This window comes from Morus notabilis, unplaced genomic scaffold (assembly GCF_000414095.1).
Source record: "Morus notabilis unplaced genomic scaffold, ASM41409v2 Scaffold609, whole genome shotgun sequence".
NCBI lineage: Eukaryota > Viridiplantae > Streptophyta > Magnoliopsida > Rosales > Moraceae > Morus > Morus notabilis.
Window position 1 is genome coordinate 323,403 of NW_010357993.1, and position 15,649 is coordinate 339,051.

Here is a 15,649-nt window from a genome sequence, read left to right on the forward strand (position 1 = left end):
AAAATATTTTATAATTATTATTATTTTTTTTCATGAAAAGAGGAATCGTGGCCGATTCATTTCATATGACTTAATTGTACAAATTGTCCTAAGCTCGTTTAAGTATGTAGATAAAAAGTTACTATCCTCATAAATTAATTTCAACTAAAATTATGTCGATTTTCTGTCACTTCCCAACTTCAATCTCGTTTAGCAAAATTCTTTTTTTTTATTATTCTTGCTAAATTATTGATTTTGGATCAAAGAGAATTACTGAACTTATTCTTAACAGTGCACGAGTCTTTATTTTTATTTCTTACTCTTGATTAATACTCTTCTGACTAATATAGTTGTTTGACTAAAAATGATATTTGTTTCTTTTCCCCTTTTATCAATATTAGGTCCTAACTATTCATTTGCTGGGAGACGAAGTCCCATATGTTAAGTTTTATTTATTGTAATCATTTTTACAAATTAGCTTCCTGATAGTTCAAGTTTTTTTTTTTTTGGTTGAATTGAGGTATTTGAAGGTCAATAATTTGGTTGCTTAAATACATAAAAGGTCAAGAGCATGATTTTACAATTTTTTGCCAAAAAAAAAAAAAAAAACCCTCTATATGCAAATATATGCTTTACCATCTCCCATAAGGAAATGGGGAAAAAAAAAAAAAAGTTTTAAGTTAGTATTTTTTTTTTCTTCTAAAAATTATTCTCTCTATTGTCAAAAAGAATCCCCAAATTGATAGCTTTTGTTAAACAATAAAAGGCTCTCTCTTCTATAATCTGGTGCAGAATAAAAAACTGCATGACATACTTCGATGTGAACTTGTAGAAACAGCAACCACCAAATTGAGTTTTTAGTTTTTATTATTTACTATTCCTGTTTTCACATTGAAAATAGCATGAATTAGAAAGAATGAGCTAAAGCGATAAGAAATTCAGCACTACTGATAAAATAAACTATTAGAGGGAGAGAGAGGTATCATTTTTCTTAGCTAGCTTTGATTGTTTGAGACGATAAATGATTAAGAGGAATCATCTTTTATATATGGTGGGTCATGCCTACCTATGAGAACATGTACATAATTTTGTACTATAATATTGATAGGAAAAAGAAACTGTGGGGTTTTGAAATGGACGTCTATTGTCTTGAATTTACGGGTCTAAGAAACTAATAATAATAGAAAACTTGGCAAAGAGATATTGCATATATAATAGATGATAGACCATATATATAAAAGATGTAAGAATTATATATCTCCTACCCCTACGCAACGCTTTGTAAATTATTGTTTATTACTTCATCAATTAACATAATTTGATGGATTGATAAATATGATTATGTTCCATTATGAGATGCCCATTAGGCATGGTGCTATCCTCCTAGGTTACAAGTCATTTTAAGGATTAGTACCTTTCATCAGGAACTAGATCTCATCAAGTGGCCAAGCTATATAAGTTGCTTGAATATGACTATCAATTGAATTGCCTTTCGGAAAATAACTTAGTAAATAAAAAGAAATGACGACAGATTATTTTTTTCACATATTTTATCGTTTTACATACATACATACATAAATATACACACACACACACACACACATACACACACGACAATGATATACGTTTCAATTAGCTCATCATAATAGTTGAATAGGGTAAAGCTTATAATGACAAACCAACGGACCAGAATATATGTATAGTTAGAGAAATGGTCCAGCTCAAACATAGTTTTCTGGATGATGTTGATAATTTGTATTTTAAACTTTATTTTAAAAAAAAAAAGGAGTTTGGAATCTAATATTAATTTCTTCTCACAAAAAAAAAAAAAAAACCTACTGTTGATTGAAATATAACCCCGATTTTTGTCACGATCTATTACTATTAATTCAAGCTTGGATCTTGATTACATAACCGAAGGAAATGGCAAATTATTAACTTAATCATTCTTATTAACAGCAACTTTTTTTTTTTTTTATATATATATATTGAATTCTATATTCTATACAACTACACTTCTCTGTGTCTGTGTTGCTTATACGTCAACTAACTAATAGTCAATATTATAGCCACTAACGTAGGTGAAGTGTGTGACAGTAGTAGAGTACACATGCTTGAGCAATATTTTTCATTAGCATGATAAAGTTGAGTTAGCACTTAAGCACAATATCTAAAGACAAATCTAAACTATAATTGTCAAATGTGATTGATCTCCATTAATTGCATTATTAGTCCCAACAATCCTTTTCCTCACTGGGTAGAATGGATTTTGGCATAAAAATGTACAAATATGGCATATTCATGTGTTAGCATTGTTCAACTTCTTGTAGTGGGCCACAAATTATTTGGCACTGACTAAGGTTTGCACTAAACACTCATAAATTGGAAGAAAAATGAGAACTTGGGTCGGGTAGACAATGCATAAATTATCATTTACTTAAATAATTAATGCACTTTGAAATTAGCAAAAACTTCCCCTGTATTTTATGTTTTGTTGATAAATACCTTTCTACCCTTTAAAAAAAACAAATAAACTCGAATTCTTAATGTTTCTCGGATCCCTCTTGGCCTTTAGATGGTCGGATTGGGGAAAAAGTTGCATGATTTTCCAAGCACGCCCTTACTAAAGGGAAGAGTTTGAAGCAAATTTTACATTTGAAGGGCTTTTTGCTAGTTTTGAATAAACAAAAGTGTGAATACGAATTCAATTGTACCATGTATTTGTCTTACAGAGAAATATGCTAGCATCATTTTTTTCTGTTATTATTTTTATCGCTCTCTGCATTTATTGTTTGACACGTAGATACCATTATCATATTTTTTATTTAAATAATAATATATTATGTTAATAAAGTCTACATATTAAACTATGAGTACAGAGAGTGATAGAAATAGTTATCCTAACATTTATCATATCTTACAACTCTCACTTTCAATTAATGAGACGACTTGAACCAACAATAAAATATTGGGTTTTCACTTTCAGGCCGAAAAGAAAAGATCTCCAAGAATTTGAAAACTTTGAGTTGCTTGAAACTTGAAAGCTCTTTTTTTTTTTTTTTTTTTTTTTTACATAACTTGAAAGCTTTTTTTTTTTTTTTTTTTTGTACATGCATTATTGCAATTTGCAATGGATGAATTGGAAATGTCCTCGTATCGCATTTCTTTCTTCTCTACTAACAATGACGTACCACAGATGTTGGCTTTAATCAATCACATGTTATCCCTCATCCTCGCACCTTTCGCATTTATTTCTCTCTTACTCTCCTTTTGTTTACTTGTGATTCCATTCTCTCTCTTTATAAATTTTTATCTATACTTGCCTATATATATATATAAATATATATATTATGTATACTAGTTAGTGGTACGTGCTACGTGAGTAATTTTATAGATTCTATCCACATGTCGAAGTCATATTATTTTTCTAATTTGTTTAGTAATAAAGGTTTTGATTGACTGTTTATTAACAATTAACACTAACATTATATTTGCAAGAATGAAACATTAACAAAAAAAAAAAAAAATGGAAGAGTCTTAAAATATAAAATGAAATATTATGCTGTTTAACATAAAGAAAATAATTTTAAAGTTTCATTTAACCATTCTTAATATTTTCAAGGATTATTATCATTGGTACTAGTACTGAAATTTTGGACGGGCCGCCCGCAATCGCCCGAAAATACCGAGTTTTTACCCGAGTCAGAGTCCGACCCGCCCGAGCCCGAAAATGCCCTTGAACGGGCCACAAACTTATATTTGACTGCCCGAACCCGGCCGGGCCACCCGAGCCCGCCCGAATAGCCAGATTTTTTTTAATATTTATTAATTTTTATAATTATTAAGTTAGTTTGTGTTAAAATTATATAAAAATTAAAATCAACATTCAACAGACATTATTAACACAATTGAATAAATTAATCATGTATATTAAATTTGTAATTCATGATTGCCTCGTTAAAAATCTTACCAAGAAAAACCTAATTGGGATAAAAACTTGGCAAGAAAAAAGAGTGCAATCATTTTGTGACGAATTACAAATTTTATAAACTTACAAAGTTATACAATTACAAATACAATGTCAAAAGTAAATACATATTTACAAATTACAAATTTACAATTTAATTTGAAGCTGAAGGGTCATCTTTAAAATTAAATGTTAATCGATTAAATTCATCGATCCATTCTTGGCTTGCCGGTGAAATTGTATCCTGTAGACGTTGATCGGCCTGATCCCAATCCTTAATGCAAACTAAGGCTTCAACAATATCCCTTTGCAATGCATTCTGGCCCGTCATTCCTCAAGTATTCTTTCTGTCGTACTGAAGGCTTGTTCGGATGAAATAGTGGAGATTAGGATCGAAAATATATCCATTACCACTGCCACTTGTTGACAAAGATTCACTCCCAGCTTCTGTTTGAGTTGTCTTCTTCTTCTTCAACCCGAAAACATTTAAGAATGAATGCGGATTTTCATCTTGTTGTTGCGGTTCCTGTACTCTAGGAGGTACTCTAAACCTAATCTCATATTTACTATAGATCAAAAATATTTTTTCCTCTATTATTGGATATTGGTCCGAACAATTGATGCCTAAAAATTCACCTAAGTTATCTAAACCACTTTCTAAACCTTCTACTTTTAATCTACGATCAAAAATAGTACTTAAACCATACAACAAAGGCAACTTAGACCAATATTTTACAAATTTATTTCCATTGAATGGATAGGAACTGTTAAGATTGGGTCCTCCCTATATTCGCTAAATAAAATCTAATTCGTAAAAGTTCTCCTAAAGCTAAAGGTAATGTTGGATAATATGTTCCACTAAGTTTTAGAGTCACTTCATGAAACCTACCTAAAAATTGATACAAAACTTCGGTAATTTACCAATCATATGCGTCTATATGATTTACTCCTACTTTTGCACACATATAGTTTGTTATAGCATCCTTATAGGGGATGCATTGTTGAAGCACTATGTAAATTGAGTTTTATCTTATAGGCATATCTAACGCTAATGCTTTAGGAGGTATATTTAATTGAGGATATATTTAAATTAAATGATTTTAATAGGGATAAATTAGAATACAAATATTTCAATTATATGTATTTGAAGATATATGATTTTAATTTTTAGGAAAAAAGAAAAAAAATAAGAGAAAGAAAACTAAGAAAAGTTAAGAAAAAAAGGAGAGAATAAGATGAAATAAGTATATGACAAAATAATTTGACCAAAATTTTAAAGAGTGCATAAAACAAACTCACATTTATAATATAACAAATTTAATTCACGTGCTTCGTATGCATGAGTTCTTTGTGGAGGTTGGACATTGGATAACATTATGTATTTTTAAAGTATGATAAATATTTATTAATTTTGATCTTTTAATCAGGTTTATTTTGAATATAAAATCTTAATATTTCATCAAGAATTGATACTAACAAAGTAATGAATTATTTTAAATAGAGAAAATAATGAATTAACGTTTAAACTGTAATTTATTTTATCATATGGTGCGGTAATTTTAAAAAAAAAATCATGATGAAAGAAAGAAAAAAAATGATAAAAAATTTATGATAACCTTATTGAGTCGTATTCATTAAATTAATATTTGTAAAATTTTAAGTGATATAAAAAGAATTAAAAAAAGAAGCACATGAGGACAAAATAGGGAGACCGTGCTTTTGAATACTAAAACAAGGAACTCTCATTTATATATATAGTTTAAAAAAAAAAATAGTAGGAAATAGGTCCATATGAAAAATTTAAAGAAGTATATAAGTTAATTTTTAGCTATAGAAATTAATAGGGCATAACTTGTTAAGTTATAGTTTATAATCAGATAAGTTATAGATAAACTTGTCAAGTTATAGTTCATAGTCAAACAAATTATGGACAAAAACCGTGATTTATGGACAATAACTTGTCAAGTTATGATTCATAACCAGATAAGTTATGGACAAAAACAGTAATTTAGCATATTTATTAACTTATGTAAACTATTGACCTATTAATTTTAATTCATCTCAAATTTTGGCCTATTTTCCTCTTTGTCCCTAAAACAAATTAGTTACTGTACACAATTATTATATATAAAAATAATTTTGGTGAAATATATAAAAAAAAGTTGTAATTATGACCAATTGATTGATATATATGAAAGTGAACAAGAATAAGACAAAAAAGTATAAAAAGACAAATAAATGGACAAAAATTTTTAATAGCGCCCAAAAATGAACTCTCCTTTATAATATAATATAGTATATAATAATGAATCATATGTATACACATATATAAAGGATTTTTGGTGATTTTAGTTCTTAGCTATCATGATAATTACTAAGCTCACAATTATTATTCGTTGATCATCTACCATTATTATTTGTTTGTATTGTTGTAATTTTCTGAAAGGTTTTGGCTCTTAATTATCATGATATTTTGATACCAGATACTCTAATATATTTTGATAAATTACTACCCATATTTTTTTAATGTTATTTTAATAGAATCGGTATCCAACACTAAAATTGAGATGTTTTAACTTTAGGAAAGATAATCATATTTCTATCGTGTAATAACAAATTATAACTCAATCATACATTAATTGAAATTTTTATAAAATTGGTTGCGTTAATTGTAAAATGTTATGGTTTTCAAGAGTTTTTAATAATATGTTTTTATTTTTAAGGGTTTTAAACATGTGTATCTATATTTATAAAGTTTAAAGCTATCAAACGATAGACACGTGATTATTTTTGTAAATTATTGGAAAGCATCTTAAATTTTATAGTTATGAATCAAAATTGCCAAAAGAAAACAAATTATAAAAGTTTAGATAGTAATTTAAAAAAAAATGCTGAGGAACTAAAGCGAATGCTCATAATTCAGGGACTAAAAATGCTAATGTAAACAATTTAAAGAATATATTTTTATAGTAAACATATCCAAATGATAGTGGTAACAACCTAGTAATAAAAAAGGTTATTAAAACTTTTAGCTTTAGAACTATGAGCATTGTGGACTTTGTTCTCTAAATTTCTAAGTTTTGACAGATTACTTTTTAATAGAGGTATAACTTGAAATGTTATAATAATAGTAAGATTATGTGCAAAATGTTTCTTTTGCTATTGTTAAAACTTATTGAAAATTAAAATATTTTGAACTTATTGTAACAATTGTTATAAAAATTTCTATTATGATGCTATAGAACTGTTTTTGGTAGGCCCATCTATCGATAGTATTAATTTCTGATTATTAAATCTAATTTTTGATACATCTAAAAGTTAAAAAATAGAGAACTATTGACAGTTCATTTTTTTAACCGTATTAGAAAAATTCTCTTATGCTATATGATGATAAAATTTTATAATTTATTTCATTAATTTTTGTATTAGTAACTAAAACTATAAAAGAAAAAAAAATAAAATAACATCAGTTAAAATTAAAAATTTAGGGATAAAAAATGTCACGAAAAGAGTTTTCCATGTTAAATTTGGTTACAATCACCTTCAAAATAAAAAGTATCAAACGAACACATAATATACAAATCTGAAATTCGTCATTCAATTTCAGAACACAATCCAACGCAAAATTATAAAAAGAAAAGACTTCGTCTTTTTGGTAGATTACATCTGACATTTGGAATCTCACTGCCAAACACCAAAGTGTACGACTGGGTCCCAGGATTTGAAATCACTGGCCTATCAGAGAACTTCTTCCTTCGGTCTATGAGAAATGCTATTGTGTTACCAATCCTATTCCTTGGCTTGAATCCTTGATCATTTGCAAAATGGAAAGATGCCAACCAACAGCCTCAATGGATATCAGCCCTTGCTGGGAAAAGACAACTTTTCTCTAACAATCTTTTTTCTTTCTGAGCCTCAAACCAAAATTATGTACATTGCACATGTTGAAGGAGAAATAAACTTCAAATGTACTTTCATTTTGAAAGTTCTCTGTACACCTAACGTACTGATAATTTAAGTTTTTCTAATCATTAAATTTGTATATTTTTAAATTTTTACGTGATTTTATACAAATTTAACGAATAAAAAACTTGACCTACTGGTATGTTAAAGTACCGAAGAAAGTTCTTTTTTTTAGCTCCGAGAAATTTAAAAAAAAAAAGAAGAAAACTTCATATCATGCTTGATTACGAGTGAAATATATGTTTTTTTTTCCCCTTTATTTTTAAGAAAAGGATAATTAGGTACGTTTCTAAACCAATTAATTCTATGTCCCAAAAAAATTATTTTTTGAAAGCGGAAAAAAAAGAGGTTCGGTACCAGAGAGTGTTGGGGTCTGTTTAGTTCTCTGATTCGAGTTTTTAACTCGAGTTAAGATGTGATTTTATGTGAGCTTTTTACTGTAGCAAAAAAGTTTGATGTAATTGTTTCTCAGAGCTTTTTACTGTAACAAAACTCTAATTCTAAACTCGAATCGGTGAAATGAACGGAACCTTGATGTATAGCTATCTTGAGAGATTTGTTTTACAATTACATATATGAATTTACCATTAGATTTTTATTGAGCATTATCAGATTGTTCAGTTCCCATCTCTTTATGTGAGAAAAAGTTATTATCGAATAAGAAAATTAAGTGGCGGTTAATCTGTGTGATTTTAATTTAAGAAATCAGGTAAATGACTGTTTTTCTACCACCTATTTTAATAAATGGATGAAGTTTTTATTTTTTAAATAAATGGCCAAACTTTTATTATTTTAGTAAAATGGCCGTTTTTTCAGTAGTCAATCAATGATTAACAGACGGTCAATCAGTGATTGACCGATTCATTATTATAATTTACCAATGATTTATCATTAATAGACATGTAATTTATTGATTAAAATTGATTAATTATTAATTAATTTCAGTTAATTATTAACTGATATTGATTAATAATGAAAATTCGTCAAGTTAATCAGTGATAAACTTAAGTCAATCTGATTTACTATTAAGTTAATGAGACTACGTCTAAATTAATAAAAAACGATCATTTTTCTAATTTTATAAAACTTCAGTTATTTTTTAAAAAATTCCTTAAAAAGGGACAATTACCTTTAGATCCTTTTAATTTTTATTCTGCCCAATCTGGGTTGCGGAAGTCATTGAATGTACCCACCAATAATATTGTATGATTTAATGATGATAATAGAATCTTAAAAAAAAAATCAATTGTAGAGTCTACACTAGTGGTTCTTTCACTGATAAAACAATTAAAATTAATCTCGATGTATGTATTCATAATATATATATATATATAAGGGAATCTTAAGTCAAACAGACTCCAAAAGCAATCGATCAGTTTCATGTTTTTTTCTTTCTCCTTGGTTAATGGGTCCTGATCGATCAGAATTTTCTTGGTTGGTCGTGAATAGAATGTGGTCTGAAATTCCAAATATGCCGTTCTTTTTTTTTTTTTTTTTTTTTTTTGAAGTGAGGAATTTCATTTTAAAAAAACAAATTACACAAGACACAAATGATTGAATATGCCGTTTATATTGAGAACTTTAAGTATTTTTTTCCCAATATAAATCACTTCTTTAATTTTGATGTTAATTATAAATGATGTCTAACTAACTATATTATACCACATCATTTAAAAAATATAAAATACTTTTATCATACTTTAATGTTTGAGTTTATTAAATAAGGTGACATAATATGATTGATTAAACATCATTTGAAAATTTAAAAAATTGGACAAATAATCTGATTTCTATATATATATGTATATTATTTTCTTCAATTGAAATAAACATTACCAAAATTAATGCAATAAATAATTTTCGAATAAACATATCACTTAAACCATGGATTTCTTCAAAGAACATGGAAGATTTTTTCGAAATGCTCTTTTTGATTGGTGTACATATAACTTTGTAAGTGAGACAATTCAAACTATATAAGAAATAAATCTTTGACTCTTTCAAAATGCTGCCACTCCAGAGTAAGTTCTTTTAATTGATACAAATAATAAATCTATTGTCCTCGTAAATCTTCAGCCACCTAATTATTATTATTATTCGTATTATTAATAATTTATTATTGTTATTATTATTATTGTTATCATTATTATTATTATTATTATTATTATTATTATTATTATTATTATTATTCAGATTTGACAATTTTAGAAGCTACATAAATGACAAGAGACCACAAAAACGAGAAACCAAAATAGAAAAACTTAACTAGATATAGATATGTGTGAAACAAACTAATTACCACTGTAATTAAGATGAGATCTAAGTAATGTATTTATTAAATATGAAATTAAAAGGGATATAGATATTAAAAAAAAAAAAAACTTACCGGTGAGAGAGAACTCACACTCTGATAAAACAGATTGTCAGAGTGTGAGATAAAGATGAAAAAAGATAAAGACAAAAAAAAAAAAAAAAAAAAAAAAAAAAAAAAAAAAAAAAAAAGCCCCCCAAAAAAAAAAAAAAAAAAAAAAAAAAAAAAAAAAAGAAGAGAGACCTCCAGGACCGAACGTTAAATACCTTTTCAATTTGTTATGAAACTCATGGCCAACATAAACTTTCAATTGCATAATTGTGAGCGAAAAAACGGGTTTCTATAGCAGAATCAGATTTTGCAGATCATTCACTTTTATGTTTATTTTTTGCTCATCTCTCTTTTATGTTTATTGATTAAGTGGTCGGATTCCCTTATTCTGATAATGTTGAAGCGTACTTATGTTACTATAATTTTGTGCTTAAGAAGAATTTATATGGCACTTGTTTTCATTAAAATCCATTTATATATATAGATATTATGCTTATATTCACAAACAATATTATTCCCCTTTTCCTTAAAAAAATTTTAGTTACTCCTTTTTTGAGAAACCCCTTTTTTCTTCTTCTTTTCTTTTCCTTTTAAGAATTCCCTTTTTCTTTTATATCTACAAGAATCAATTTGCCTATTAAGGGCTAAGCTTCTTCAAAATACTATCAAACGCTTATCAGCAAACTAAACAGTCATTGATCACCGATTTGGATTCTCTGTCAAATTCCTTTAAATTATCATACCATTTTAAAATCCAATATGATTCTAATGAGATTTGACAATTAAAAACTAAATTCTTTTAGTTCAGCAAAGTATACCCTACTACATAGTTCCTATGATCCTATTAGTTCTCTTGTAATAGAGAGAAAAAAAAAAAAAAAAAAAAAAACTCTTGCAATATATATAGTACAAGAATGAAATTCTTAAAAACAAAATGACCAGAAGGTATGGATTGTGCATGCTTAGTATAAACTATGTGAATTTAATGATTACTCTAATACTAATCTATCATTGAATATCATTATTTTAACTATAAGATATTGATTCGACGGCTGTAATAAATTGGGTAGTTAGTTAATAAATTTTATGACAATTAATGAAATTAAATTCTTATTACGCTACATCATCAAATTTTTATATTTAATAAATAACCGCCATAAAAATATAACCATTCAAAACTCGTCTATATCTTTACTACAATACATTACCAAAGCTAAATGGGTTTTCTGGAGTGCTCCCCGAAATGTTTTGTTGAAGTTTATTTATTTATTTTTTAATTTTTTTAGCTCCTCACCTCCTTTTAAAAAAAAAAAATCCCTCCATTTTTCTCTGTTTTTTTTTCCTCTTCTTTTTTCATTCTCATATTTTTTTTCCTCAATATACATTCTTCTTTTTTTTCTTTCTCCAAATTAACCCTTATAAATATATTTTTCTCTATAATTCCCTATTGAAATAATTTTTTCTCATACATAGACATGTAAAATTCTTTAAACTCTTCCCTCCATTGACGAGACGTTTTGTAAGTGTTTTTTAAATCTTTTTTACTTCCTTACATTTTTTATTCTTTTTTTTTTCATTTTTATCTTTTTTTGTCTTATTATAAATTCTTTTTTTTTTCTTTCTTTCTTTAAATAAAAAATTAACAAATATATTTTTCATTCTTATTTACAGAATATCGCAGGTATGTGCACGCGATTTCAACCGGTATACATGTGTGTGTGTGTGTTTTTAAGCCGTGACGTCCACGATTGAATAATAGTGAGCATAACGTACGTTATAATTAGAGGGGAAGCCAGGGTAGTGGGGGTTCCCATAATTGGAAGTGCAACACATGAAAGGAATACTGATTAGATCCGAGGGATGAAAACCTTTTCGTTTGTGTCATGTCAATAGGTCATATCTGTCAATCACTAGGACATATATTATCGGAACCAATATAATTAGTAGTAGAGAAAAACTTCCCTAATTTGGTACGTGCTAGCTAGCTGAGAACTTCTACGTAGTACTTCTTGGGGGGTCATTCTCATGTGAATCCGAGGTCTATAGAGCCAAGATCTTAGCCAGCCATGAGAATCATGGAAAATGAACGAATAAAGGGAAAAATGTTGAAATCTGAAACTGCAATGATATATACAATGGCCCTCTTGGTAATTTTATATTATGGGACATTGGTGAAAACGTGGCAAGTAACTTCTAACTTATAAAACCCATTTGAAAGTATTGTTGAATAAGAGCACCACCTGGATGAGATACAGTGTAGAGCTGAAAATCATTTCTCATATGATCTCATATTCTTTTCCTCCATAACCCACTACCACAAAAAGGTATATAATAAGAAATTATTAGTCCATATATAATATTAATATTTCAACTATCATGGTCTTAACTTTTAAGTCAGAGTTGATATGATATCTAGTGCATATACAGTTGCTAATTAATCTCACAATATCAATAATTTCATTTGATTGGAAAATCCAATTAGTACCCCGCAAGGATTTTTTTTTTTAATACAAGCTAGCTGTTGCAAGGGATTTCTTTTAATAAAGGGAAAAAAAAAACAAAAAACAAAGTTACCCTTTTTGAATGACAACGTAAGTATATTGAATCCTCAAGCAACTTACCTGTTATCCCATATATTATTCTTTCTGTTTCTATTATTCAAGAGGCAAGTGTTATTTACTAGATTGGGTTTTTTCCTTCTTTAAGAAAATAACGCCTGCAAGTTACAGCAATTAGTTTGCACAAGTATTCTCTCTCTCTCTCTCTCTCTCTCTCTCTCTCTCTTGACAACGTAAGTATATTGAATCCTCAAGCAACTTACCTGTTATCCCATATATTATTCTTTCTGTTTCTATTATTCAAGAGGCAAGTGTTATTTACTAGATTGGGTTTTTTCCTTCTTTAAGAAAATAACGCCTGCAAGTTACAGCAATTAGTTTGCACAAGTATTCTCTCTCTCTCTCTCTCTCTCTCTCTCTCTCTCTATATATAATATATATATATATATATATATATATATATAATCTTTCACATGCTATTGGGCCATGGAATTAGAATATACATTTGTCTTGTTTCAAAGAGATAAGTAATTAGCTGCATGGGAAATTCTACATACAATCACCGTGATAATACTCCTAATTAAAACAAAGATTAAATTAGACACGCACCAAAAAGGGGCAAACCATGGATAAACCACAAGCCTTTCTTGTATATATATAAGTGATCTAAAGTGGCCTTAAGATGTTTGACCTCACTGAGACCTCATTTATTGCCATCCACTCCACGACCAGCAATAATCCCACGCACCCATTCTTGAATGTGACTAACACGCAATCATGTAGGACCCTCTCGGCTGATCCATATTATATAAAATATATGTTCACTAATATATATATATATATATATATGTCACAACCTTCTTCTTTTTATCTTCTTATTTTTATATATGAAAATGATGATATATATAATAAAGTGAACTAATGATATGTTCTATATTAATTTATGCATAATTTAAAGGGCCTTTCTTGGAGCTCATGAAACAGATAATTGATGATCACAGATTAAATATGCTATTTATTTAAAGTTTAAAAAATTTGATCACGTCTTTACACATATACATCTAATTATACGTATTTGTTATGAAGGAATTCATATGCGTACATGTACATAACACATTTCTGTCGATTTTGATACAACATAACGTAATGTTAATTATTTACTGCAGTAATTATTTTTTTCCCTTTTTTTTTTTAGGTTGCAAGGAAAATGTAGGGTTAATTTGTAGATAGAGAGTGGACGAGCCGCGGGGGAGTGAATAGTATACATATCACGTCTAATGGGGCCACCATGTGAATTTTGAATCCTCTCAATCTCTCTCTCTCTAAACATGACACGCAAACACAAGGTTTTCTCCACCATTATTATTCTCCCCCCTTGGCAACAATAAAACTCTTTCCCCAACCCCCCCAAATTTTTTTTTCTTTTTATTCTTTTCATTCACTCTCTTAATTAAATCTCTCTTTCTTTAGCACTTTGCTTTCTCATTCGTGTTCATTCATCCATACTTTTTACGTCCCATCATTGAGCGGTCTTCTTCTTCTTCTTCTCTCTCTCTCTCTTCTCCCCCCTAAAACTCTCACTCCCTCCCCCCCCCAACAAAAAAAAAAGCCGAATTAACAAACACTAATTTCCTATGAAAAAGGATCCGTTCCCACAGTAGTACTATAAGCCATAGGAGCAGTCTCCTAAGCAGCTAGCTAACAACGCACCCAATTAAACACCTCCTTACCTCACCTGATCAGAGATATATATATTGAAGATCATCGCCGTCATCATCAGAAGAAGAAGATTCCAAGTCAGAAAACCTTCGAAACAAATAACAGTACCAGTACTGCTAATACTAGTTCCGTCGAAAATAGTTCAAAAGAGGAATAATAGCTATTAGTAATAGTAGTATTTTTCCATATGGATTCAGCTTCAGGAGGCGAAGGATCATCATCAGCCTCAGGAGCCGCAGGTGGGCCGACGTCAGACCCGAGTAGTACCCAAGGCCCGTCGTCGGGAACCGGGTCGGCCCAGACGGCGACGTCGTCGGATCAGGGAGGCCCATCAACGGCCCAGCAGCAGGGGCCGAGCAGGTACGAGTCGCAGAAGAGGAGGGACTGGAACACGTTCCTGCAGTATCTGAAGAACCACAAGCCGCCGCTGACGCTGGTCCGGTGCAGCGGGGCCCACGTGATCGAGTTCCTCAAGTACCTCGACCAGTTCGGGAAGACGAAGGTCCACGTCTCCGGCTGCCCTTACTTTGGCCACCCGAACCCGCCGGCGCCGTGCGCCTGCCCGCTCAAGCAGGCGTGGGGCAGCCTCGACGCCCTCATCGGGCGGCTCCGTGCGGCATACGAGGAGAACGGCGGACGACCGGAGTCCAACCCTTTTGGGGCTAGGGCTGTACGGATTTACCTACGGGAGGTTAGGGAGGGCCAGGCCAAGGCCAGAGGGATTCCTTATGAGAAGAAGAAGCGGAAACGCTCTACTAGTACTAGTACTACTGCGGCGGCGGTGGAGGTGGCGGCGGGAGGGTCTAGTGGTGGTGCTGGTGGTGGAGGTGAGGGGAGTGGGAGTGGCGGTGCTACTGCGCCTGGAGGGGATCATGATAGTGGTGGTGGTGCGGCCGTGGCGACGGCTGAGACGACGACGACATGATGATTATAGGTTTTACTGATTTTTCTTTTTTAATTTTAATTAATCATCTTCTTTTTTCTTCATCTTCTTCTTTTATATCTATTTTAATTGTGATTATTTATGAGCTTATGTATATTTAGGCGATTCGCTTATAATTGGATGGATCGACCCTCCCATGAACGAAAATTTTCAGAAAA

At 30.0% G+C, this 15,649-nt stretch overlaps 1 protein-coding gene across 1 annotated transcript; it reads left to right on the forward strand.

Moving 5' to 3' along the window:
• The first annotated feature begins 14,251 nt into the window (after positions 1-14,251).
• LOC21394943 (protein LIGHT-DEPENDENT SHORT HYPOCOTYLS 5) lies at positions 14,252-15,649 on the forward strand. Its single transcript, XM_010091233.2, has one exon. The coding sequence runs from the start codon at positions 14,736-14,738 to the stop codon at positions 15,471-15,473; it is 738 nt and encodes a 245-aa protein (XP_010089535.1). The 5' UTR covers positions 14,252-14,735; the 3' UTR covers positions 15,474-15,649.

Excerpts from the sequence above, each read along its gene's own strand:
- LOC21394943 (XM_010091233.2), top strand. The coding sequence starts at position 14,736 with ATGGATTCAGCTTCAGGAGGCGAAGGATCATCATCAGCCTCAGGAGCC.